The sequence below is a fragment of the Cetorhinus maximus genome, chromosome 2 (assembly GCF_964194155.1).
Source record: "Cetorhinus maximus chromosome 2, sCetMax3.hap1.1, whole genome shotgun sequence".
Classification (NCBI taxonomy): domain Eukaryota; kingdom Metazoa; phylum Chordata; class Chondrichthyes; order Lamniformes; family Cetorhinidae; genus Cetorhinus; species Cetorhinus maximus.
In genome coordinates, this window is record NC_135880.1 from 122,042,129 (window position 1) to 122,066,829 (window position 24,701).

At 42.6% G+C, this 24,701-nt stretch overlaps 1 protein-coding gene across 5 annotated transcripts in view; it reads right to left on the reverse strand.

The window, feature by feature from the left end:
- The window catches only part of cbwd (COBW domain containing), a 70,581-nt gene that overhangs the window by 18,829 nt on the left and 27,051 nt on the right, over window positions 1–24,701 (reverse strand). For 3 of the 5 annotated variants that reach the window (XM_078569142.1, XM_078569160.1, XM_078569132.1), the window contains 4 exons: window positions 23,795–23,832; window positions 10,773–10,819; window positions 10,328–10,414; window positions 6,760–6,804 (listed from right to left, as the gene is read on the reverse strand). In XM_078569142.1, coding sequence (XP_078425268.1) covers window positions 6,760–6,804; window positions 10,328–10,414; window positions 10,773–10,819; window positions 23,795–23,832 — 217 coding nt within the window. The remainder of the gene's footprint in view (window positions 1–6,759; window positions 6,805–10,327; window positions 10,415–10,772; window positions 10,820–23,794; window positions 23,833–24,701) is intronic. The other 2 variants (XM_078569150.1, XM_078569168.1) reach the window with 1 other exon arrangement.

The window sequence follows — 24,701 nt, forward strand, 5'->3', positions numbered from 1 at the left end:
ATAGAGGTCGCAGGTTTGCAAGGTACTGTCGAAGGAGCCTTAATGAGTTGCTGCAGTGCATTTTGTAGATGGTACACACTGTTGCCCAGGACCAGGGAGAGAAATCATGGGCCCTGGTGCTTCTCCTGGTTCTGGGCCCTTTATCCAGCATCGCACCCCCTCAAATCCTTCAGGTGCCCAGAATTGAGAACCATAGGCACAGTGAGGTCGAACTGCTTTAGATTTAGCAAAACTTCTTGTTTTTGTGCTCAATTCCTCTATGGATAAAGCCCATTGAAAACTCAGGTTTTGGTATTATACACTTTACAACCACTGCTTTGTCAGACAATTACACACAACTTGGGTGCTGATATTGTGCAATCCGCCCCTATGCAATATCTGGACAGCACCATCCAGAAGACTTGAACCTCACAAGCAAACATCAATTCCATGTACAAATGAGAATATCTTGAACTAACAGTGACATATTCTATTGGCAGATGACTCCTGATTTCACTTCCAGCTTTAAAAATGGCAAGTCCTTCCCAGTAAATTAGCACAAACCTATTCACCTGCAATCATGTGCTATTTCTATCCACACAAGTGGGCATTGTTAACAGAAAAATTACACCTTGCATCGAGTGATAAATATTTTCTCATGTTAAATTGAAACTAACCACACTTACAAATGCCCAGCATGGAGCACATAATAGGACAGCAAAGTACCGCTGCAAATCTGAAATACAAACAGAAAATGCTGGAAATACTCAGCAGGCCAGGCAGTGGAGAGAGAAATAGCTTCAATGCTTCACATCCACGAAATGCACTAGTTCTGACGAAAGGTCACTGACCTCTGCTTCTCTCTGCACAGATGCCGCCATGCATGCTGACCATTGGCCCGTGGCTATTGGAGCTAAAATAATCCATTTTGCCAGCCCTCCAAAAAGTATTTAGACTTCTTGCGAGCCTTTCATTCCCCTTCAGCATGAAACCCAGCTGCAGCTGCCTGAGATCTGGTTTGGCACAACACTAAACATGAATTTCAAAAAAAAAGTTAAAGTATGAAGAAAACAAAGGGAATTCGCTGAGCAAAAAAAAACTGTCAAAGCAATAAATTGATAATTTTTAAAAAATGAGTAATTACTAAAAATGACCTTTTAAAAAGTGCCAAGCAGCAGAGCTAACTAATAAAACCTTTTTTTGCCTTTTAGCTTAAGATGCAAAGCTAAAGAGAGAGACAGACTCGGCCCCAAGTCCTGGTCACCAGGGAAGGGGAGGGGGCCTGGGCCAACTTAAGGAGTTGAGTACACTGGCATGCATTCGCCTCTGGTAGTGCACACTCCGAGCTGGCCTCAGCAGAATTCATATGAAAATGGGGGTCAGGATCGGGTTGCCTTTCAGCCCTGGTTTTCCTCCTCTCCTAGCTCAGTTTGCAGATAGGTTTTCGGGAAGGAAGGAGGAGAAGGGGGATTGTCGACAACAAGCGCTGTGTGTGTGTGTGTGTTTGTGTGCGCGCGTCTGGCTCATCGGAATACCTTACTCTCACTCACTCTCCTGCCGCACCATCGAGAGGCAGGTGGCCAGTTTGGGTGGGGCCCAGCCCAGGACCACATCCCATCAAGGGGCAAGTTATTTTTGATTTTGGTTTTACTTTGTTTTGAAATACTGTACAAACGGCCAGTTCAAATGAAAAGTAATTTAGAAAATAGTTAGATAATTGAACTGGAAATATAGTTGCTAAGAGCATTCCATGTATATCACATGGATGGTATTTGACTTTAGTGGTCAAAACAGAGAATATGATTTTATCAATTACATAGAAAGCTAGTAATTAAGAAATACAAAGACCTAATGAAGAAATTCATTGTAAAGGTATTATTAACATGACTTATGGCAGTAATTAAGATAATAGCCAACCAGCAATTGATCAAAGTAATAAAGTGAGAGCATCAAGAGATTGCTACAACGGTAATGGTCCTCTAATTACATGTAACCAATCATACATGAACAATACAACTAGAACATTTTAAAACCATCGTAGTCAGAGAAAATTGTAAAAGAGAGGAATAAACTTAAAAATTCACAAGACTTACCCATATCTTCACTCCGTGAAACTCAGGTGAAGACATTGCAATTGCCCAGGGGGGGTAAGAGTATGTTCTGAAAATAGTTCATTGAGTTCTTCAGTGGGCCGGCACCTGTGCGGGAGGGCAAGAGTGCGGCCAAGGGCAGACAAGGGTATCATCACCCAGAATTCACCCTGGCTGCCAAAACAGATGGCCACATGGACTCGGGCACTCACTACAGGACAACTGGAACTCTGTCCTGGAGCACAGCGCCCACCGCACGCTCGTTTGCGAACACATTGAGGCATGAGGCGGCCACTTACAAAAGGGGTTGATGCTACCCAAGCCCAGTCTCCCCGAAGGCACATGATTAACACCATGTTCATCCCCCGCTCCCAGGCCCTGCTGCTGCCACGGTGCATAGATGCTGGAGGGAGTGAATGTTTAAGGTGGTGGATGGGGTGCTGATCATATAGGCTGCTTTGTCCTGGATGGTTTCAAGCTTCGTGAGTGTTGCTGGAGTTGTACTCATCCAGGCCAATGGCGAGTATTCCATATACATTAATGATTTGTGCCTTGTAGATGGTGGACAGGCTTTGGGAGTCAGGTGGTGACTTACTCGCCACAGGATTCCTAGCCTCTCACTTGCTTCTGTAGCCACAGTATTTATATGGCTGGTCCAGTTCAGTTTCTGGTCAATGGTAATTCCTCAGGATGTTGATAGTGGGGGTTCAGCGATGGTAATACCATTGAATTGGAAGATGATTAGATTCTCTCTTGTTGGAAATGGTTATTGCTTGGGCACTCGTGTGGCATGTTTACTGGGTAGCTTGTTTTTTTTCTTTTTTCTTTATTCTTTCATGAAATGTGGGCTTCGCTGGCAAGGCCAACATTTGTTGCCCATCCCTAATTGCCCTCAGTTGAGTGCAGTGCGCAGTTAAGTGTCAATCACATTGCACTGGATCTAGAGTCACATGTAGACCAGACCAGGTAAGATGGCAGATTTCTTTCCATAAAAGGCATTAGCAAACCAGGTGGATTTTTATAATAATTGATGATAGTGGATATGGTCACGATTAGTGAGAATAGCTTTATAATTCAAAATTTACTAACTGAATTTAAATTCCACCAGATGCCTTGGTGGGATTTTAACCAGGGCATTAGCCTGGGTGTCTGGATTACTAGTCCCGTGACATCACAATGCCACCGTCTGCCCTGTTAGGGCTGGAAGAAATACTCCTGCATGTCCTGGCCCACAAGCAGTGCTGTAAAGGCATTTAACTCATGAATTCAAACCTTCAGCCCTCCTCAAACTGATTCCCCAATGAGAGAAAACATCTCCTCAGCATCTACGCTGTCAAGCCCCCTCAAAATCTTATGTTTCAATAAGGTCACCGCTCATTCATCCAAACTACAATGAGTATTGGCTCAACTTGCTCAACCTTTCCTCATAAGACAACCCTTCATCCCAGGAATCAGTCCAGTGAGCCTTCTCTGAATTGCCTCAATGCAAGTATATCCCTCATTAAATAAAGGGGCCAAAAATGACAAAGTATTCTAGATTATGGTCTCACTAATGCCCTGTACAGTTGCAGCAAAACTTCCCTACTTTTAACTCCACCTCCTCATGCAATAAAGACTAGCATTCCATTTGACTCCTTAATTACTCACTGTACTTGCATGCCAACCTTATGTGATTTCTGAATGTGGACACCCAGATCCCAAAGCATTGAGGCGTTCTATAGTTCTCTCCATTTAAATAATATTCTGCTTTTCAAATCTTCCCACCAAAGTGAACAACCTGACATTTTCCCACATTATACACCATCTGCCAATTTTCTGTCCACTCACTTAACCTATCTATATCCCTTTGCAGACTGTGTTCTCCTCACAACTTGCTTTCCTACCTATCTTTGTGTTGTCAGCAAATTTTGCTACAATACATATAGTCCCTTCATTCAAGTTATTAATATAGATTGTAAGAAATGATGCTATACCCAATCAGTCAATTTATAAAAAGCTTCCACAAAAAACCTCTTGGTGAAGAGTACAGCACCTTCTTAGTGAAAAAAAATGTGGCAGAAAGTGTGGAAAGGTATCATTCTCAGTCTAGGGATAAGTTTTGATTTAGAGTTAGACCCTTGCATCAAGAGAAAGGAAACAATTGATTTCTACTACTGCATACAGCTACATTTTAGTCTTACGTATTGAACCAATGTGAAAATGCATCAACTGTCAATCTCTTCTTCCCTTCTCCAAATAATTAAAACAAAAAATCAGTAACATGATTGGTAAGAGTTCTGCATCCCAGCAAGAAAATTATGGATCATAATGCCAAAGATGCTTGTAAATATTGTGAACGATTTTACTATTTCTATGCAGTGCCTCTAGAGGGAGCAACCTGCCACAAGCAGAACCCAAAACTGGCAATCAGCTAGTTCAAGTAGTCAGTGCACCAAAGGTTGCCTATTCCAATTGGGTGTATGCTTGGAGGTTTCATCACATGAAAGGCAATGAAACAGGCTTTTCCAACTATCCAATATTTTTATAACTAATAAATGAAAGTGTTCAAAGAAAATGGAAAAAAAACATTTTTTCTCCTGGGTTACCTACAGCAGTATCCAAGAGGTTGATCTTTAATTCCTAGAGACCCAAGGGCAACCCTGGAGGGTTAGCAACTCTTAGGTGCACCCATTGTCAGCTCCAGCTAAAGTAGTCTGGTATTCACATTATCCCATATTCTTGGGTCTTAGAGAACTATGTTGTTCACCATTCTAAGGATATAAAGTGGGCAACTGTATGGTTTTTAAAAAAAGGAGGAACTTCCAATTTCATGTTTAATGGCATCCCACAGTGTTTGTGAATTAATAAGCTTTGAAGTGCAGTCTCTGTTGATTTGTAAGCAAACGAGACAGCCAATTTTTGCAATGCAAGGCCACACAGCAAGGTGAAGTTGAGGGATAAATGTTGATCAGGCCACCAGAAGTCCCTGCTCTTCTTCAGATAGCACCAAAAGCATATTTGATTCTAGATGAAGTAATACCATGCCTTGAACAAAGTCATGTTATTGCTAATTTTGCATTTAACTGTCCTAGCTGTACACCCTAACACCCAATTTTGCCTTCCTTCTGTGCTCGCAACATATGTGAACTCGAATGGACAGGTTCCTCTCCCTTCCTGCAACGTAAAGCTGGGAACCCTGCATGGTTCATCTAGAATTACTTTGCATTTATCCACTGTCAACCAATAAACCAGTTCATTGTACAAGCTTAAATACACAGGAACATTTCTGGTAAACCTCATCTTTCTTCAACTTGATTCAGTAAACCTCATGGTGTAGAAAATACTGACACATACCACATGTAACTTCTGTACCAAGGTTTCTTCAGTAAACAAACTCCATTTCCCGACCACTGATTCCATCCATCTCACTGGCAACCGACCAAAACTGAACGAGACTATTCACAGCCTCAACGTCATAATTGACCCAGGGATGAACTTCCGACCACATTTCTGCATTAAGATAGCCTACCTACAACTCCATGATATCATCCAACTTCGCCTCTACCTCAACTCATCTGCTGCTGAAACCCTTATCCATGCCTTCATCACCTCTAGACCTCTAGACTTGACTATTTCAATGCACTTTTGGCAGGCCTCTCCTGTTCTATCCTCGCACTCAAGTCCTATTCACCCATCACACTTATGCTTAGTAACCTACATTGGCTCCCAGTTGAGCAATGCTTCAATTTTAAAATTTTCATCTTTATTTTCATCTTTGGGGCCTCGCCCCTCCCCATCTCTGTCATCTCCTTTAGCTTCATCACCCTCTGAGATATCTGCACTTCTTTAATTCTGGCCTCCTAAGCATCTCCAGTTTTAACTGTTCCATCAGTGATGACCATGCCTTCAGCTACCAAGGTCCTAAGTTCTGGGACTCCTTCCCTAAATCTCACTGCCCCTCCATCTCTCTTTCCTCCTTTAAGAAACTCCTTAAAACCTAACTCTTTGATCAAGCTTTTGGTCATCTACTCTGATATTTCCTCTTGTGGCTCAGTGTCATACTTTGTTTTCTAATCATAGAATGGTTACAGCACAGAAGGAGATCATTTGGCCCATTATGTCCATGTTGGCTCCCTGCAAAAGCAATTCACCTTGTGACACTCACCCACTTTTCCCTCATAACCTTGCAATGTTTTCCTTTTCAGATAATGATCTGTACAAAATGCTCCTGTGAAGCATCTTAGGATATTTTATTATGTCAAAGGTTCTATATAAGAACATATTGTTGTTTTTGGATCTGGCTGGCTTTATCTTAAAACAGACTGCCCATTTCATGGCTCCCTCAGATCTTCTCAACTCTCCTAGACCATGCAGCATTACGTATTTTTTTTGCTTCCTTGATTGACAGCTTGACCTTTGACTTTCTCCCAGTCCAGGGTTTAAAAAGTAAGGCCATTCCCCCAGAGGTGGGTTCTTTCAAACTCATCCCTGCTGAACTCAAGTAGATGGACCATTCCAATGCCTAATATGTGAATGTTTGCTGGCATGTTAATTTATGAGTCCTGTTGCCTCAAGTTGGAATGAAATACAAGGGATGTCATTCTAGATAGATGCAGTGTCTGAATTCTAAACCACATCTCACAACACTGTCGCTAATTGAATTAAATTTAAACACGCCATTTTAGTAGGAAAAAAAACATAATTTGCTTACCTTGATCTTTGTGTTTCAATTAATTTAGCAAGTCCATTGATTGACCTGAAATATAAATGCTCACATTATCACACTCTGAAAACACTACTGAAGATATTTAGCAGGAAAAATATGAATTTAAAAACCTGATTTTGTTTTGTTGCCTCGGAGACAATGGGGAAATAGGATCTCAAGCGAAATGAGATTGGGCAGTATCAACACAGCTCCCAGTCAAGATAAAGCTATTATTCCAAGTTGCTTTTAATTTGATGCCAAACCATTGATCTTACTTTCAGGGGCCAAAGTATGGCTGTTGTGGGCAATGCAAATGCTAAGATGGCACATTAGCAAGGACACTTCCAAGGTTTGTTTTCCTGCTGCAACAGCACAAATTCCATTTTCTCCAACAATAAATAATTTTCCATTTATTTTTCTGGTGCAGTTTCCATCTGCACTAACTTGTGTGTCATAAGTCATTTTTCTACTTGACTCTGGTGCTTGTGTTGACTGATGCAATGATAAAACTGGCACATATCAACAAAAACTAATTAGGCAGTGTAATTAAACCAAATGCAAATCATTGTGCTTTAACCCTCAATCTTGAAAGATAATGATTTTTTTATATAAGTAACACAACCACTGTACAAAATCTTGTAACCCTAAAAGACACAAGAAAGAAATGGAACATTAAAGTATTGGAGGAAGGTTGACCATTCATCCGGTTTTGTACCACACAGTTGGGCTTTCAGCCCATCTGCCTCCATTCCGGATCAGGACACCCTGATTGACAGTGATGTGGGTGTGCTGTACTTGGGACTGTTGTGTGGTTGAGTGTTTGGGACTAAGTTTTCGTGTACAGCTTTCCTGTTGGTTCAGAGGGGCATTAATTTCCTGCATGCTACTACAAGGTTTGAAGCAGGGAAAGTCCAGTTGGCCAAAGAGTAACAACTTAAAAACACTTCAACCTATGTGAGCTTATGCCTTTAAGGAGGTTTGGAGCTCATTCAGGAAATACTGAAACTGTAACGTAAACTGTGACAACTCCTTGAAAATGTGTTCTCTTTGGATGCTGTCACAGCGGTGCTACTTGGTGTTCTGACCATTATCCTATTCTTGTATTTTAACATTGGATCTACATGTCATGGAACCATCACTTTCCTCTGGTAGCTGTTCCTCTTCCTGTGATCAGCAACCTGTACATGTTAGACCTAAAGAAACCAAACATATCTTTGATCGAGTTAAGACTTGTACAGTAAATTGGAGACCTGTTTTTCAGGTTCCACCTCTGTTAAACACCTTGCGAAGTTGATATTGGCAGGCCTTATGCTCATAACAAGTTTTGCTTGTGTTCATGCAAAGGTTGGCGGCCCAGGGGAGAGCGAATGGTATTCCTAACCTCCGTCAGTTTTAGTAAATAACAGCAGTTATATAATTACATAACTGAGACTCTACTCTGCATCTAATCCATACGCTACCTGATTTGAAAATGCTTGGATGAGAAAAAAAAATGACCATGTGGAAAATGTTAAACTTTGTATCCTCCGTGGACCGTTTTCACCCTTCAACTACTCCTCCCTCCTCAGAAGAAATCTAGCTCCTGATCTTGTGTAATCCTTCAAAAAGGTCTGCTAAGCATCAGAGATTATTTAACTCCCATTTTACATTTGGTGCTATGCCTGATTTTGGACTTTAATTTTGTTCTCTGAATAAACATATGAAGTAAACAAACTGTTACTGAATTTGCTTTATTCACCAAGAAAACATCAAATTTGTGATTCAGTTTCTAGTATATTTAATGGCAGATTAATTGATAATAAATTTGCACAACCTGTCTATGCACCTCTCTCTCACCTTTCCTGCATTACACAGTGATCACACTTAAAAGTATTTCACTGGCTGTAAAGCACTTTGGAATGTCCTGAGATCATGAAAGGCACCATATAAATGCAAGTTGTTTCTTTCACTTTTTGCAAAGCAGTTCTGCACTGCAGAATGCTATTAAATTCTGGGATCTGGATCTCTGATTTGAAAATGCAAAGAAAGAAAACTCTCTGACAATTTAAAATATCTGGAAAGGAAAACTTGGACATGGTATTAAACAGGCTGCCAATCCGTGATTACCCATTTTGCAACTCAATTAGCAAAAAACTGGTGACTAGATAAAGAACGACTTGCAAGGAATGGTAGTCTCAAAAACAACGTGTAACAAGCACAACTTATCCAAGGATGAGCCAGAAATTGTTGTGGTCCATTCTCATTAGCCAGAAAACGGGTGAGCTCATCAATCAGGTGAAGGTAAGATTACCAAGAAGCAGGGAAACAAACTGGTGTAGACTGAATGACATCTTGCATTACTTTCAGATATTTGAACAAAATTTGATTGCAAAAAGATAAAAGCAAAATACTGCAGATGCTGGAAATCTGAAATAAAAGCAGAAAATGCTGAAAAAACTCAGCAGGTCTGACAGCATCTGTGGAGAGAGAAACAGAGTTAATGTTTCGAGTCCATATGACTCTTCTTCAGAGCTAATGAGTGTCACTTCAGGGTGATGAAATCTATACTGCTTAATGAGGGATGGAGCAGGTGAAGCAGGAGAGAAGGTCAGCGATAGGATAAGGAGAAATTAACAAAGATGTCATGGACACAAGACAAGGGGAGTGTTAATGGTAGTGCTAAGGGCTGAAGAAAGTGCTGATAGTGGCAAAGGTAAGAAGGCAGAATGTGTTAATGGCAGGGCAAGGGTAAGCACTCTAGAAAGAACAACATAGAATAAGTGACAGATGGGGGAAGGGGTGGTGGTTGGGGAAAAAGGATAGAAAAAGGGATTTTAAAAAGGAGATAAAACAATGAATAAATGAACTTTAAAAAGTGAATTAAAAAAAAACTTTTAAGGATTTTAAAAAAGGGGTGAAAATGGTGGAGAGAGTTCATAGTCTGAAGTTGTTGAACTCAACGAATTCTGGAAGGCTGTTAGGTGCCTAATCAGAAGATGAAGTGCTGTTCCCCCAGTTTGCGTTAGGCTTCTCTGGAGCATTGCAGCAGGCTAAGGACAGATATGTGGGTATGACGACAGGACGGTGTATTGGAATGGCAAGTGACATATGGTCTGGGTCATGCTTGCGGACAGACCGAAGTTGTTCCGCAAAGCGGTCACCCAGACTGCATTTGGTCTCCCAAACGTAGAGGAAACCGCGTTGGGAGCAGCAAATGCAGTAGACCAAATTGAAGGGGGTGCAAGTGAAGCACTGCAGAAAGGAGTGTTTGGGCCCTTGGATGGTGAGGAGGGAGAAGGTAATGGGGCAGGTGTTGCACCTTCTGCGATTGCATGGGAAGGTGCCTTGGGAAGAGGTCGTGAGAAGAGGATGAGGTGTTGGGGTTGATGCAGGAGCGGACCAGGATGTCCCAGAGGGAACGGTCCTTATGGAATGCTGACAGGGGTGAGGGGAAGACGTGTTTGGTGGAATTGCAAAAAGAATTTTGTTGACATCAAACTTCCTTTCAAATTTATGAGTTATTCTTTTCTTTTTTGGATGAAAACATATTTAAAATTTCAAGATCTGTTATTACATATAAGCAAAACATCCTTACCTTATAGCAGTTTTCAAATTTTCCAGCTCCTCATGTTGAACCAGGTCTGTTTTGTTAATGACAATGAGATCTCCAAGGGCAATTTGCCTAAATACAATAGAACAACGTAGATTCATCAACATCCCAAAAGCATCAGGAAACTAACATTATCTATGAAATTCACTGCTCTATGTACATTTCCAGGATATTCCACTGACAGATTTTCTATTTGGAGTGAGAGATGGAAGAAAAATTAATTGCCATTGTTAAACGAAATATTTTAAACACGAATATAAATAAAAACATTCCTTGAGCAATCTTTTACAAAATCAAATTCAAAAATATTCCCAGCATACCATGCTTTCGTAAGAGTTTTTTTAAACGATATATATTTATATTTATAATCTCCTTTCTAAGAATTTTGGTGCAAGCCTCTAAAAAGCTGTTATTTAAAAGAAGTAAATACCTGGCTGCTTCATTAACCAGATTTCCAGGTTTCTCTTCTGTCAGGTGCTGTAGGAAACGCAAAGTAACTTATTAACTCTGTGTGCAGACAGCATTGACTAGTTCCTCTACATTATATATAGTAATATCAGCGAGAGCCACCAAAAACTATGTATCATCAGTAAGTTTTCCTATAAACCTGCAGAATAAGTCACCACGGTGCTTTTGGCTGAGGCCCGGAAGGAGACTACCTAACTGCATTCTCAGCTGGACAGCAGTGCAGGGAAATATGAACAAAAACAGGATGGAAGGGTGAGGACTTAAACCCACCACGGAATGATGGGAAGCAGGTTCACACTCTCAATTCTTCACATTCCGAGTTTCTGAAATATACATCTAAAAAGAGCAAAACAGATAAATGTTTTGGGTGAGATCCTTCATCATAACTTGTAAGGTCAAGGGATACCATAGCAGTTCTGATCAAGGGTCACATTCAAAAACATTAACACACCTTTATCTTTTAGAAGCTGATTAACCTGGGGAATATTTCAACGATTTTATACTATTCCCCCACCCAGGGTTATGATAGCAAGTGTAGGCCTGGAACAATTCCTACCTAGCCTTTTGTTCAGACCACTATAATAACATGCCTCAATGTGAAAGGAGGGAATAGGGAAAATACATATGGTTATGAAAGAAAAGTTATTCAATCTCCACTTGGAGGACTTTCCAGGAGACAGCCAATCAGCTTTCAATACAATATAGAACGTGCAGCCAATCTTACCCCTTCTCATGATTCCCACTAACAGAAAATTAATAAGAGAGAACACAAAGACGTATCACTACTTGTGGAATGATAGCATTCATCACTGCAGAGGAGGACCTATAATCCCCCACAGTTTGAGTTAACAATCTCAGCAGTGGCATTGTGTTGATGTGCCAGGTAGAGGGCAGCACTTATTCAACAAAAAAGGGAGGAAAACAAGAGAAAAGTATGTTCCCAGGGTCCATCACCCCTCATCTCTTTGCAGCTAATATCAAAGACCTTACCCATTCTCAAAGGAAATGAGGGATCGGCAATAATATTGGCCTTTGTCAGCAAATCTCACATCCCAAGAACAAATAACAAAAATTTACACTGCATGAGAAAAGGGTGCTGATTAGTTAGAAAGTTGACTCTGATTGGTTGAGGCATTGTCATGGAGAATGTCCCAGGGAACAACTGTCCCCCATGCTTTTGTTTAATGCAAAAAAAGAAGCAATGGCTGGACACATTGCCTGGTGCATTCTCTATGGCAACGCCTCGACCAAGCAATGTCGACTTGCCAACCAATCAGCATCCTTTTCTCATGCAATATAAATTGTTGGCATTCTTGCTTCTGTCCTGATGAGTGCAAGACGAAAAGCTTTGACAGCATGTCTCTTTTTTCAGCAAAACTCAAGTTGTATTGCAAAACTTTACAGCACAGAAACAGACTGTTCAGCTCAACAAGTCCAGTGAAACAGCTTCCAATGATGTGGAGTGGATTAGTGAGATGGGAAGAAACAGGTATACTGAGCACCCTTTGGCACTGACAAAAGTTTCACTGATTGGGGACTGATGGGACAGACAGTTCTTTTACTTGCTAAATGACAGAACACAGATGAATGAGCCACCTCATTCAAAATATTTATTTTGCAAGCGATAACAGCAACAGGGGTACGAAAGATTGTGGTGCAGTACCCGATGTCAAAGATACTGTACAACAGCAGTGTTATTGCAGGGTGGAAAATTTATTTTTACAAGAAAACAAAAAAGAACTTTTATAAAGTAGCAGAAGTAGCAAAAGTGTGTAGAATCAGGTTATATACTTTGCTTTTAAGTTATCTAACCAGCACAGGAGAAAATTATGAATTGATTACATTAGGCTAACATATTTTTGAGGAATGCTTTCTGGCAAGATCAGCAAACTATAATGACAGGAACTTTCCCCAGTCATTTGACCCTTGAATATAACCTCATTGACTTTCTATTATGTAGCAATTCAAGTGGTAATTCAATTTGTGCCTTTTTCCACTGTAAATAATCAAAAGCAACTTGTACAATATCAATACAGAAAATAAAAAAAACCTTTCCCTGACCTTCTTTATATAATTCCCTGTTCATTAATTCCTTTCAATTGAATGTTGCCAAGTTTTTAAAGCCAAATCACAAAAGAACTGTGGCTTTGGCCTAAATGTCAGGCCCTTGGAGTCAAAAGCTGTCATTTGCGCTTGTCCAATCATTTGTCCATGATTAGGAAATTAATATTTTAGATCACTAGGTGACAATCCCATTTCCGTGATAGGCCCTGATTTCAATTACCACTTCAGTTTCAATTTAACTGGCTGACCACACAGCAGCTCTCCCAGCTTCAGTTGTGATGGGCCCAGTCCGTGAAGCATGACACATTCCAATTGCTACCCATTACTGATATGTCATCACTTGTAGTGACATCAAAACTATTTTAACGGTAGGTAACTGGCAGAGGTCAAGCATCAGGAGTTACAGAGGTGGACAAGTTGCCAAATTTTCATCCCCAAATGAGAAGAAAACAAAAGCTTAGATATTTCAAACCATAATTGAAATGCCGCAGTTTTCTGTAAATCTGTCAATGTGTCACTTTTTCAACCTGGTCTATGCATTTTATGAAACAACTTCATCTAGTCTACATGTGTATTTAACAATTGCTTTTCAAATAAATAAAGGAACTGTCAATGTACCTTTGAAAATATTTCTTCTATAAAAAGACTGTGACTGTACTGTTACCAAACGAAACAAGCCCACACACCCTTTCAGTAGAATCAAGTATTAGGAAATAGCTACTTTCACATTGCAGCATTTACCAGGACCCCAATAAAACAACTTTCCAATGGAATTGTAACTCAAACTTGCACAGTTAAACACTTTGTCATATATTTTGATTTCTTGCTCCCTTCTCCCTTCTTACTTTACTCAACACATTCACTCCTGAAAATACTATTCCCCAAATACTGGAATCCAAGATAGATAGATTGGTAAGGGGATCAAAGGTTACGGGGAGAAGGCGGGAGAATGGGGTTGAGAAACTTATCAGCCATGATTGAATGGTGGAGCAGACTCGATGGGCCGAATGGCCTAATTTCTGCTCCTATGTCTTATGGTCTTATCTCCACCTTGTTCAACTGGCCGTTTTTTTTTTATCTTTCATCATTTGCTGCCCATACACACTTACTTCAAGGAATCAAAAATGGGAACCATGACTCATTTTCCTTCCCCATACCTGCCTGGCATGACCACACAGGCATCTGTTGATCAGCTTATCGTCAAAATGGTTAGTGCAATGGCCAGCAATTGGGGGAGATGAGGAAAGAGGAGAAGATGGGAGGAAACTGGGGAACAAGAGGAAAAGAAAACTTCAGCAGACAGAAGGGGAACAACTGGAGCAAGGGTGGTGAAAGAACAGGCAGTTGTACAAACCTGCTATTGATTACGCAGCTAAGACAATTCTCATGCACAATCTACCCACAGCAGGCATTTGCAAAGTAATCTACACTTGCAAAGAACAATAAAGAAACACAGAAATTGATAGATGACAAAAGATCAAGTTCTATCTAATTCACCTTCTACTAACCTGGCAGTTGTGTGGTACACTCATCTGTGCGGTACACTCATCTGTGCCTCATACCACTTTGAAGGGAATTTAAGTTTCCATGACAAAGTTTTGCATTCCCTTCACTGAAACTCTTTGGATCAGGGCTGCCAGCGAGGTTATAGCATGATGCCTGGTCAGATAGGTTGCAGGCCAGACACAGTCATCAAGGTTTCAGACCTCTCTCACCATTTGAACACAAAAGATCAATGTGTGAAGCATTGGGCATTTATCAGGGGCAGTACCAATGGCCCAATTTCACAATCAATGAGAGATGCTGCTGGCTGTCTGAATGCTTTAGAGCGTGCAAGGATAACACATGGTCTAGCTACTTGCCACCTCTTAAATGTTGTCTATCCCTCCTAGGAGAAAGCTACACTGGCAAAGTGAATGCTTCAAGAAAGACATAGTTGAAGGTTCAACAAGAAGAAAATGGAGCACCTGTGCAAAGATTCTAAGCTTCAGTGACATTGTGCTGGAGGCACTAGTCTCAGAGCTGTACTCTAGGAGAAAGGCAATGTTGCCAAAAGAGTCAGGAAGCTCCCATACCATAGTCTCAGAAGGGAATGGGAGCAGGTTGCAAGGAAGATAAATGCTCTGAGTCTAGCCCCAAGGCAGCAGTGCTGGAAGTTTAATGACATCACATGCGTGGTCAAGGTCAGGAAATTTATCTTCAAAATACCCACCACGGCACCAGCCACTCACGCTGCGCAATGCATCACAATCCCCATCACTCACTCAAGTCTCAAGCTTAACATTCATATACTCCACCTCACTCACCTTCCAATGATGCCAATCTCATACCCACCTCTCAATGTCTAACATACCTCCAGCTATTCAGCTATTGAAGGCATATCACCCATTCAAAATGCTGCACAGTCACTGACATTATGCCCTATCTTTCCTTCATGAAAAGGTGGTCCATAGCCTTTAGAAGTACCAGAGAAGTGTCGGGGTGCAAGGGGCACTACGACTCCGTCCACTCGCCCTGATGGAGGAGACAGTACTCCAAATCATGGGGCTGATTGCAACAGAGTCTGCAGCATAGCACTGATACAATCAAGGATGTCAGTAAGGTACTGCCTTTTGCAACTTCTCAACACCCTTCTCTCCCTCATCCTAAGATCTAATATGAAATCAAAGCTGCAGATGCTATGACCATGGACCACCTGCTTTCCTACTCACCAACCCCCTTCCTCAAACCAACCCTCCCCTTTTGATTTTATGCTTTCAGATACCCAAGATGCCAGTTACAGCTCACCCAGGAGGGAGAGAGCAAACTTACACCAGCGATAAGGAAACACTGTCACTTGTTTTGAACTCACAGCCAACCTCTCAGATAGTGGCACTGCGCATAGCTAAAGAGGGTAATTTGAAATCAGGTCTGCACTTGATGAGACAATGGGCACAAGTGGGCTACAGCCAGGCCAGGGGGGGAGTGTAGGATGTAGAATCAGTTTGGGTGGAGATAAGAAATAGCAAAGGAAGGAAGTCACTGGTGGGAGTCGTTTATAGGCCCCCTGACAGTAGCTACACAGTAGGACAGAGTTTCAATCAAGAAATAATGGGCGCTTTCAAGAAAGTTACTGCAATAATAGTGGGTAGCTTGAACCTTCATAGTGATTGGACAAATTAACTTGGCAAAGGTAGCCTGGAAGATGAGTTCATAGAGTGTATTTGGGATAGTTTCTTAGAACAATATGTTCTGGAACCTACCAGGGGCTGGGCTGGGCTATTTTGGACTTGTAACATGTAGTGAGGCAGGACTAAATAAAGACCTCATAGTTTAGGGTCCTCTCGGCAAGAGCGATAATAACATGACAAAATTTCACATTCAGTTTGAACGTGAGAAATAAGGGTTTGACACTGGCATCTTAAACTTAAGTAAAGGCAATTACAAGGGTACAAAGACAGAGTTGGTTAAATGGACTCGTTAAATAGGTTAAACAGGAAGATGGTAGAGAAGCAGTAGCAGACATTTAAGGAGATATTTCAGAACTCTCAATAAAGATATATTACATTTGGAAAGAAAGACTACCAGAAGGATGCACCATCCGTGGCTAACTAAGGAAGTCAAGGATAGCATCAAATTGAAAGAAAAGGTGTACAATTAGTAGTAGGCCAAAAGATTGGGAAAGTTTTAGGAACTAGCAAAGGATGACTAAAAAAGGGAGAAATTGGGGTATGAGAGAAAACTAGCAAGAAATATAAAAACAGACAGTAAAAGCTTCTAAAATATATAAAAAGGAAAATAGGAACTAAAGTGAGCATTGGTGCCTGAGAAGTTGAGTATGGGGAATTACTAATGGGGAACCAGGAAATTGCAGAGACTTTGAATAAATATTTTGTATCAGTCTTCACAGCAGAAGACACAAAAAGCATCCCAAGAATAGTAGAAAATCAAGAGAAAGGAGCTTAAAATGATCACCATCACTGGAGAACAAGTTAACAGTAATACTAACTCCATGGGAATTAGTGGGGCTTAAGGTTGACAAGTTCTCTGGACCTGATGGCCTGCACCCTCAGGTCTTAAAAGAAGTGGCTAACAGACAGTGGATGCATTGATTGTAATCTTCTTAAGTTCCCATGATTCTGGAAAGGTCCCAGCAGATTGGAAAGCCATAAATGTAAACCTCTGTTCAAGAAAGGAGGGAGATAGAAAGCAGGAAACAATAGGCCAGCTACTCTAACACTTATCATTCGGAAAATGCTAGAATCCATTATTAAAGAGATAGTAGCAGGACATTTAGAAAATCATAATACAATCAGGCAGAGCCAACATGGTTCTGTGAAAGGGAAATGGTGTTTGGCAAATTTGTTGAGGGTGTAACAAGCAGGGTGGATAGAACCAGCAGATGCAAGTAGAGAAAAAATTGGCAAATGGGTTATAATGTGGGAAAATGCGAGGATGTCCACTTTGGCAGGAAGAACAGAAAAGCAGAATGTTATATAAATGGGAAGAGACTTCGGAATGCCAAGGTACAGAGGAACCTAGGTGTCCTGCTTCACGAATCACAAAAAGTTAACATGCAAGCATATCAAGTAATTAGGAAGGCAAACAGAATGTTGGCTTTTATTGCAAGGGAGGTGGAGTATAAAAGTAGAGAAGTCTTGCTACAGTTGTACAGAGTACTGGTGAGACCACACCTAGAGCACTAAGTACAGCTTTGGTCGCCTTACTTAAGGAGGGATAAATTGCATTGGAAGAAGTTCAAAGGAGGTTCATTAGACTGATTCCTGGGATGAAGGGTTGTCTTATGAGGAAAGTTTGAGCAGGTTGGGCCGATACTCATTGAAGCTTAGAAGAACATACAAGATTCTGAGGGGGCCTTGACAGGGTAGATGCTGGGTGGGTCTTTCCCCTCTTGGGGGAATCTAGAACTAGGAGGCGCAATTTCAAAATAAGGGGTCTTCCATTTAAGACAGAGATGAGAATGAATTTCTTCTTCAGAGGGTCGTTAGTCTTTGGAGTTCTCTTCCCTAGCGAGCAATCGAATGGTGCAGCAGGCTTGAGGGGCCCAAGGGCCTTCTCCACTCCTATTTCTTATCTTATGATCGTAGTTTGTGTGCCAGCTCACCAGAGGGCAAGGTTGCAGGCCAGTTCTGCTGAAGTGACTCAGATGAGCATCTCGACGTGACAGCCTACAGGAAACGTTGATGAGCACGCACACAGAGATGCTGAATGCACTGGTAGGCCCATCACAGAGTGTCCTCTGACTATCAAGGCGAATGGAAGAGTCTGGCTCCAACGTGTCATGGGACTTCCTGCAGAGCTTGGAGACCATTCTTTGCAATGTGGAAGTGGTGGCCAACCAACTTCATGACAGCGCTAGGTGACCCAATGTGATGGGGGCCTTGAGGCTGCTGTCTCAGCTTCCATTGCAGCTAAGGCAGAAGCCACACAACATTTTAGTGCTGCAGTGGAAACTCAGGAGGCAGTCAAGAGATCGTCGCTTGTTGCCACACAAGCCAGCTTGCTTCCAAGCAGGCTCAGATTAATGCTATCAAGGCTGCAGGTCACATTGTTCAAAGAAGCATACAGGCTCTCACAGCTGTCCAGCAATATGGGCTCCAGCAGATTGCTGGGATTGCTGAGACACTTCCCAGGGGTGGGGTGGTTGTGGCTCCAAGGAGCATACTACTGCCACCCATGCTGAGGTGGTGCAGACCAAAGCCAGGCTCTCAAGTGCTAAAAAGATGCTCAAGGTCATCCTGCAAGGCCAACTGCAGACTCCACCAATGAAGGTCAGCAGCCGTCCACCAGCCATACTGCAGTCACTGGAGTGGCACTGCACTGAAGTACCCACCAGGTAAGCACGAAGAGAATGCCCAAAAATGAATGGTTCATTTGTTTGCATAGTGGGATCTATTGTTGGATAAAGATGTCATAGAAAGATTTCTGTTGGTAGTTTTCATTGTTGGATGGTGGGCAAGGAAATGCTGTGATGGTGCATCCCACGTGCCGGGCAACGGTGGGTCCACGTTGACATGCGAAAGTTGTTTCACTGAAATTGGAACCTGATAATCTGCTCTCTCACAGCTTGTCAGGTAACAAGGGGTCCAGGCTGCCTCCTCCTAATCACATACAGACATGGTAGCTTGGTCTCGGAGCAGCCAACCTTGGGGCAAGATGAATGGATCGTGGCTGCTGTCACGATAGTGGGCATTCGCTGACAATATATTGTGCATGGTCGCACACCGACAGCACATTTATGGAGCGGAAGTCCTAGAGATTCCTAAACCCTTCCCCACTGACATGGGTGGGTGGGGGTGAGGTTTGCAGAGGCACATGCATGCATTTGACAGTGGCTTGTAACTTTGTGAATCCTGTGATCCTGGTAAAGCCATGCTCCCTTTGTCTTTTGTTCATGAAAAGCCAATGAACTGCCCTTGTCTGAAGTATATGGCCTTGGCAACGCCCCAGATGCTCCAATGGGTGTAATACTGGGGAATGTTGCCGACATCTCCAACTTCCACCTGGAATGACCCAGAGGCATAAAAATTGAAGGCAATGATGACCTTGAGGCATCGACAGGGGCGTCCTTGCCCTGCTGTTAGGCTCCAGGTCAAGTTGAAGGGAGTGGTGCAGTTCAGTGACCATCTCCTTGTTGAACATGAACCATCTCAGAGATTGCTTGAGTGAGGTGTAGGCATGAATAATGCTCTTGAAAAGTCCTTGGTGGGTAGAGCCTTCTGTGCCTCCTCCCTCCTCGCAGAGCTTCCCCTCTCTGCATCCTCAGCTCCATTTCCTGGACATGTTGCAGATCGACAGGCACTGCCAGCACAGCTCCCACATCTGGGTCAGGTATTCCTCTGTCCTCTAACTATATGCAACAGCGTTCAAAAGCCTACTCCAAACTAAAAGTACAATGCTTCCACAAATTCAACGTTTGCAGAAGTAAGTCAAAAGTACCTCACCTGCAACTTGCTGACTGGTAATTTACAAAGCACTGACAAAGGGTCAATCTGCAGCTGAAAGTTTGGTCTTTGCTGAGTGACATGCAAATTTGTTGAATGAATCTGCGCAGTCAAAGTTTGGCAAATGGGCATCACATCAGCCGGTGTGGCTGTGTGATGACATGATCTTGCCAATTCCACTGGTTCCGGTTTTTGCAGGGGAAACCCACGCGAGGGCCCTTCTCAAGTTGGTGCACTGCGTGGGCTGTACCAGGAGCAGTTGGCAGTGCAGTGTGCACTCCCAGGAGGGAGCACCTCCAGCGGAAGATAGCCAACTGGAATGCAAGATCTGGACAAGCCATGGGAAGCTTATATCAGGTTGGGCCTTAGATACTGGGGGAATATGATGACAAAATTAAAAATGCTCAAGATCAAGAAAACAACTATAGTACCAAAAAAAGATTCAAAACTCATGTTTACCAAGATGTCCACCAGAAAGGATTCTGGGGAGGAAGAATTGCTGCAGAGCCACTCAGTGTCCAGAGTGAGAAACTGCAGGCAGACTCAAACCCAGCATTTCAACAGGGAATGACAAAGGGATAACGTGGTAAGCAGAAGAAAAACTTGTTAGACCACTATTTCCAGACATCACAGGCAATTAGATATAATGGGTGTAAAGTTTCAGTTTAGACTGAAAATCCATAACCAATGTAAACAGGTTATACCAATTTTCATATATTTATAACGTTAAAAAAGGCAAGGATCTTTCGGCTGATCACCTCTGTGGAAGGCATGAATTTTTCATTAGGATATATACCCACAAGCACCAACAAGCATAATTCATGTGTGAGCCAAAGTAGGGAAAATCATCAGCTGTGATCTGATCTTCATCTGATGAGTGCAGAGTTCCACACACAGCCACGTCAGGCATTTTGCATAAGAATAAGTAATAAGTGGGATAGAAGTTATGGTGAGGTGACAGTGCAGTCAAGGAGGTAGATTTTGGTGATGGGTGAGTGGTAGAAAGCTGGAGGAATTTAGGAATGAGAGTTCTTTCTTTATTCTTTAATAGGATGCAGGCTTCGCTGGCTGGGTCAGCATTTATTGCCCATCCCGAGTTGCCCTTGAGAAGATGGTGAGCTGCCTTCTTGAGTTGCTGCAGTCTGTGTGGTTTGTGTACACCCACAAAGCTGTTAGGAAGGGAGTTCCAGGGTTTTGACCCAGTGGCAGTGAAGGAACGGCGATATATTTCCAAGTCAGGGTGGTGAGTGACTTGGATGGGAACTTCTAGATGGTGGTTTTCCCATCTACCTCCTGCCCTTGTCCTTCTAGATGGTAGTGGTCGTGGGTTTGGAAGGTGCTACCTAAGAAGCCTTGGTGAATTCCTGCAGTGCATCTTGTAGATGGTACATACTGCTGCTACTGTGCGTCAGTGGTGGAGGGAGTGAATGTTTGTGGATGTGGTGCCAATCAAGTGGGCTGCTTTGTCCTGGGCGGTGTCAAGCTTCTTGAGTGTTCTGGAAGCTGTGCTCATCCAGACAAGTGAAGAGTATTCCATCAAACTCCTGACTTGTGCCTTGTAGATGGTTAACAGGCTTTGTGGAGTCAGGAGATATGTTACTCGTCACACTACTCCTAGCCTCTGACCTGCTCTTGTAGCCACAGTATTTATATGGCTAGTCCAGTTCAGTTTCTGGTCAATGGTAACCCCCCCCAGGATGTTGATAGTAGGGTATTCGGTGACGGTAATGCTAGTGAACATCAAGGGGCGATGGTTGGATTCTCTCTTGTTGGAGATGGTTATTGCCTGATACTTGTGTGGTGTGATTGTTACTTGCCACTTGTCAGCCCAAGCCTGGATATTGTCCAGGTCTTGCTGCATTTGGACACAGACTGCTTCATTGCTTCATTTAAGTATGCCTATTGCTCTCCTGGCATGACTTCCTGTACTCTTCATTGAACTAGGGTTGATCTCCTGGCTTGATGGTAATGGTAGAGTGGGGTATATGCCGGGCCATGAGGTTATATGAGGTGCGCGAGTACAATTCTGGCCCACAGCACCTCATGGATGCCCAGTCTTGAGCTGCTAGATCTGCTCAAAATCTATCCCTTTTAGCATGGTGGTAGTGCCACGCAACACGATGGAGGGTATCCTCAATGTGAAGGAGGGACTTCGTCTCCACAAGGGCTGAGCAGTGGTCACTCCTACCGATACTGTCATGGACAGATGCATCTGCGGCAGGTAAGTTGGTGAGAATGATGTCAAGTATGTTGGTTCTGTTGATTTCCTCACCACCTGCCGTAGACCCAGTGTAGCAGCTATGTGCTTTAGGACTTGGCCACCTTGGTCAGTAATGGTGCTACCGAGCCACTCTTGGTGATGGACATTGAAGTCCCCCACCCAGAATACATTCTGCACCCTTGCTACCCTCAGTGCTTCCTCCAAGTGGTGTTCAACATGGAGGAGCACTGATTCATCAGCTGAGGGAGGGCGGTACATGGTAATCAGCAGGAGGTTTCCTTGCCCATATTTGACCTGATGCCATGAGACTTCATGGGGTCTGGAGTCGATGTTGGGGACTCCCAGGGCAACTCCATGCCGACTGTATACCACTGTGCTGGGTCTGTCCTGCTGGTGGGACAGGACATACCCAGGGATGGTGAAGGTGGTGTCTGGGGCATTATCTGTAAGGTATAATTCTGTGAGGATGGCTACATCAGGCTATTGCTTGACTAGTCTGTGAGACAGCTCTCCCAATTTTGGCACTAGCACCCAGGTGTTAGTAAGGAGGACTTTGTAGGGTCAACGGGGCTCAGCTTGCCATTGTCATTTCCGGTGCCTAGGTTGATGCCGGGTGGTCCATCCGGTTTCATTCCTCAGTTGCAACTGAGTGGCTTGCTAGGCCATTTCAGAGGGCATTTTGAGAGTCAACCACATTGCTGTGGGTCTGCAGTCACGTGTAGGCCAGACCAGGTAAGGACAACAGATTTCCTTCCCTAAAGGACGTTAGTGAACCAGATGGGTTTTTACAACAATTGACAATGGTGTCATGGTCATCATTAGACTTTTAATTCCAGATTTTTATTGAATTCAAATTCCACCATCTGCCCTGGCGGGATTTGAACCTGGGTTCCCAGAGCTTACCCTGGGTCTCTGGATCACTAGTCCAGTGACTATGCCATCACCTCCCCCCCGTTGCAGAGTACAAGGATATGGTGATTGAAGACTGCTACTGATGATGGAACAACCAGGGGCTGGGGTGTCTAAAAAGTAGAGTACTATCAGAAAAGCAGAGGCCCTGTGCTGAGGACAGCACACTTGCCTGTGACCATGCCTGCAAAAATTTGCATATGTGTTTAAACATTTAAAGCCAAATGCTGATGGATGGGACCCAATGGAGTTTTAGATTATATGGAAATTTATGTGTAGTGCAGCCAGAAAGCCAGCAGTGAGTGTGCTGTAAAAGTAAAGCCATGAGCAGAAGAAGACATGGATGGGGGCAATGAGAGTGAGATGATGACACAAATGGCCAATGTTATTGATGTGTAAGTATCTGATATGGTAACATATTACAGGTAGAGTTTAACGCTCAACATGGGATCGGAGGTCACAAAGCCAGAAAGGAGAATGGAACTGGCACTCAACATGCAAAATTCCTAATGGCCTTGTTTACCCAAAGACACTGAAGCTAATTGTAATTTTGCAATACTACTTTGGCCGAGATCAGCTAACTCAGCATAGACTGACAATCAAACATTAGGCCTTCTCATTCTCTACAGGTTAATTACTCACTGGGCTACATCAGAGGAACATTTGTCGTGAACTGTAAACTGGATTTTACCATAGGCATTGTAACAATACTTTGGAAGCATTAAGTTGTACACGTAGATGTCTGCAATCTATGAGAAAAACAATGGCTGGGGGCAAAACAGGTATGCATTTCTCAATTTCCCATGATCCAGAAAGTTCAAAATATTATAAAACACTAAGTATTACCTGCATTCCATATTTTGCATCAACAACAGAAATAATACCTGTAAGGGAACAAATATTTTAATTGTTTTCATGCCATTATTTGGTGTTCTATTTATTTAATTGGAAATGCATTGCATAAACTGAAAGCCTTTTCACAGGGGAAAATTTTATTAGTATAAACTCTGAATTTCCTTAGAATAGTGCTATTTTCTGGTCCCCATGCATCCTTTATGAGAAAAAGAACAATATTTGCTTTTGCAGTGAATTGTTCAACCAAGTATTTTGACTATAAAGCGGGGTTGGTTTACATATCAAAACATTAATCTCTAGTCATTTCTCTTAGAACAGTAGTGGCACTCTCAACTTTGCATCAGGAAGCTGTGAGTTCAAGTCCCACGGCACAGACTTGAGCACACTGTCTCAGCTGACACTACACTGCAGTATTGAGGGAGTGTTGCCTTTCAGGAGTTTCCATTTTCCAAGTGAGACATTAAACAAGGTCCTCTCAAGTTGATGTAAAATACCCCAGAGCACTAATCAAAGAAATGCAGGAGTTTTCTCCTGATGTCTTGGCCAACATTTATCCCTCAACCAACACCACCAGAATAGATTATCTGCTCATTTAACTCATTGCTATTTGTGTTCATTTGATGTGCAATAGTTTGTGACTTGGATGCAATGGTGTTCTCACATACCTGCTGCCTTTGTCCTTCTCAATGTTGGAGGTTGTGGATTTGCCATGCTGTTGAAGAAGTCTTTACAAGTTGCTGCAATGAATTTTGCAGATAGTACACACTGCAACCATGTGGTTGTTTAAAAGGATGGATGGGCTGTTGATCAAGTGGACTTCTCTGTTCCTGTGTGGTGTTGATATTTTTCAGTGCTGTCATAGTTGCACCCACCCAGGCAAGTAGAGAATGTTCCAATG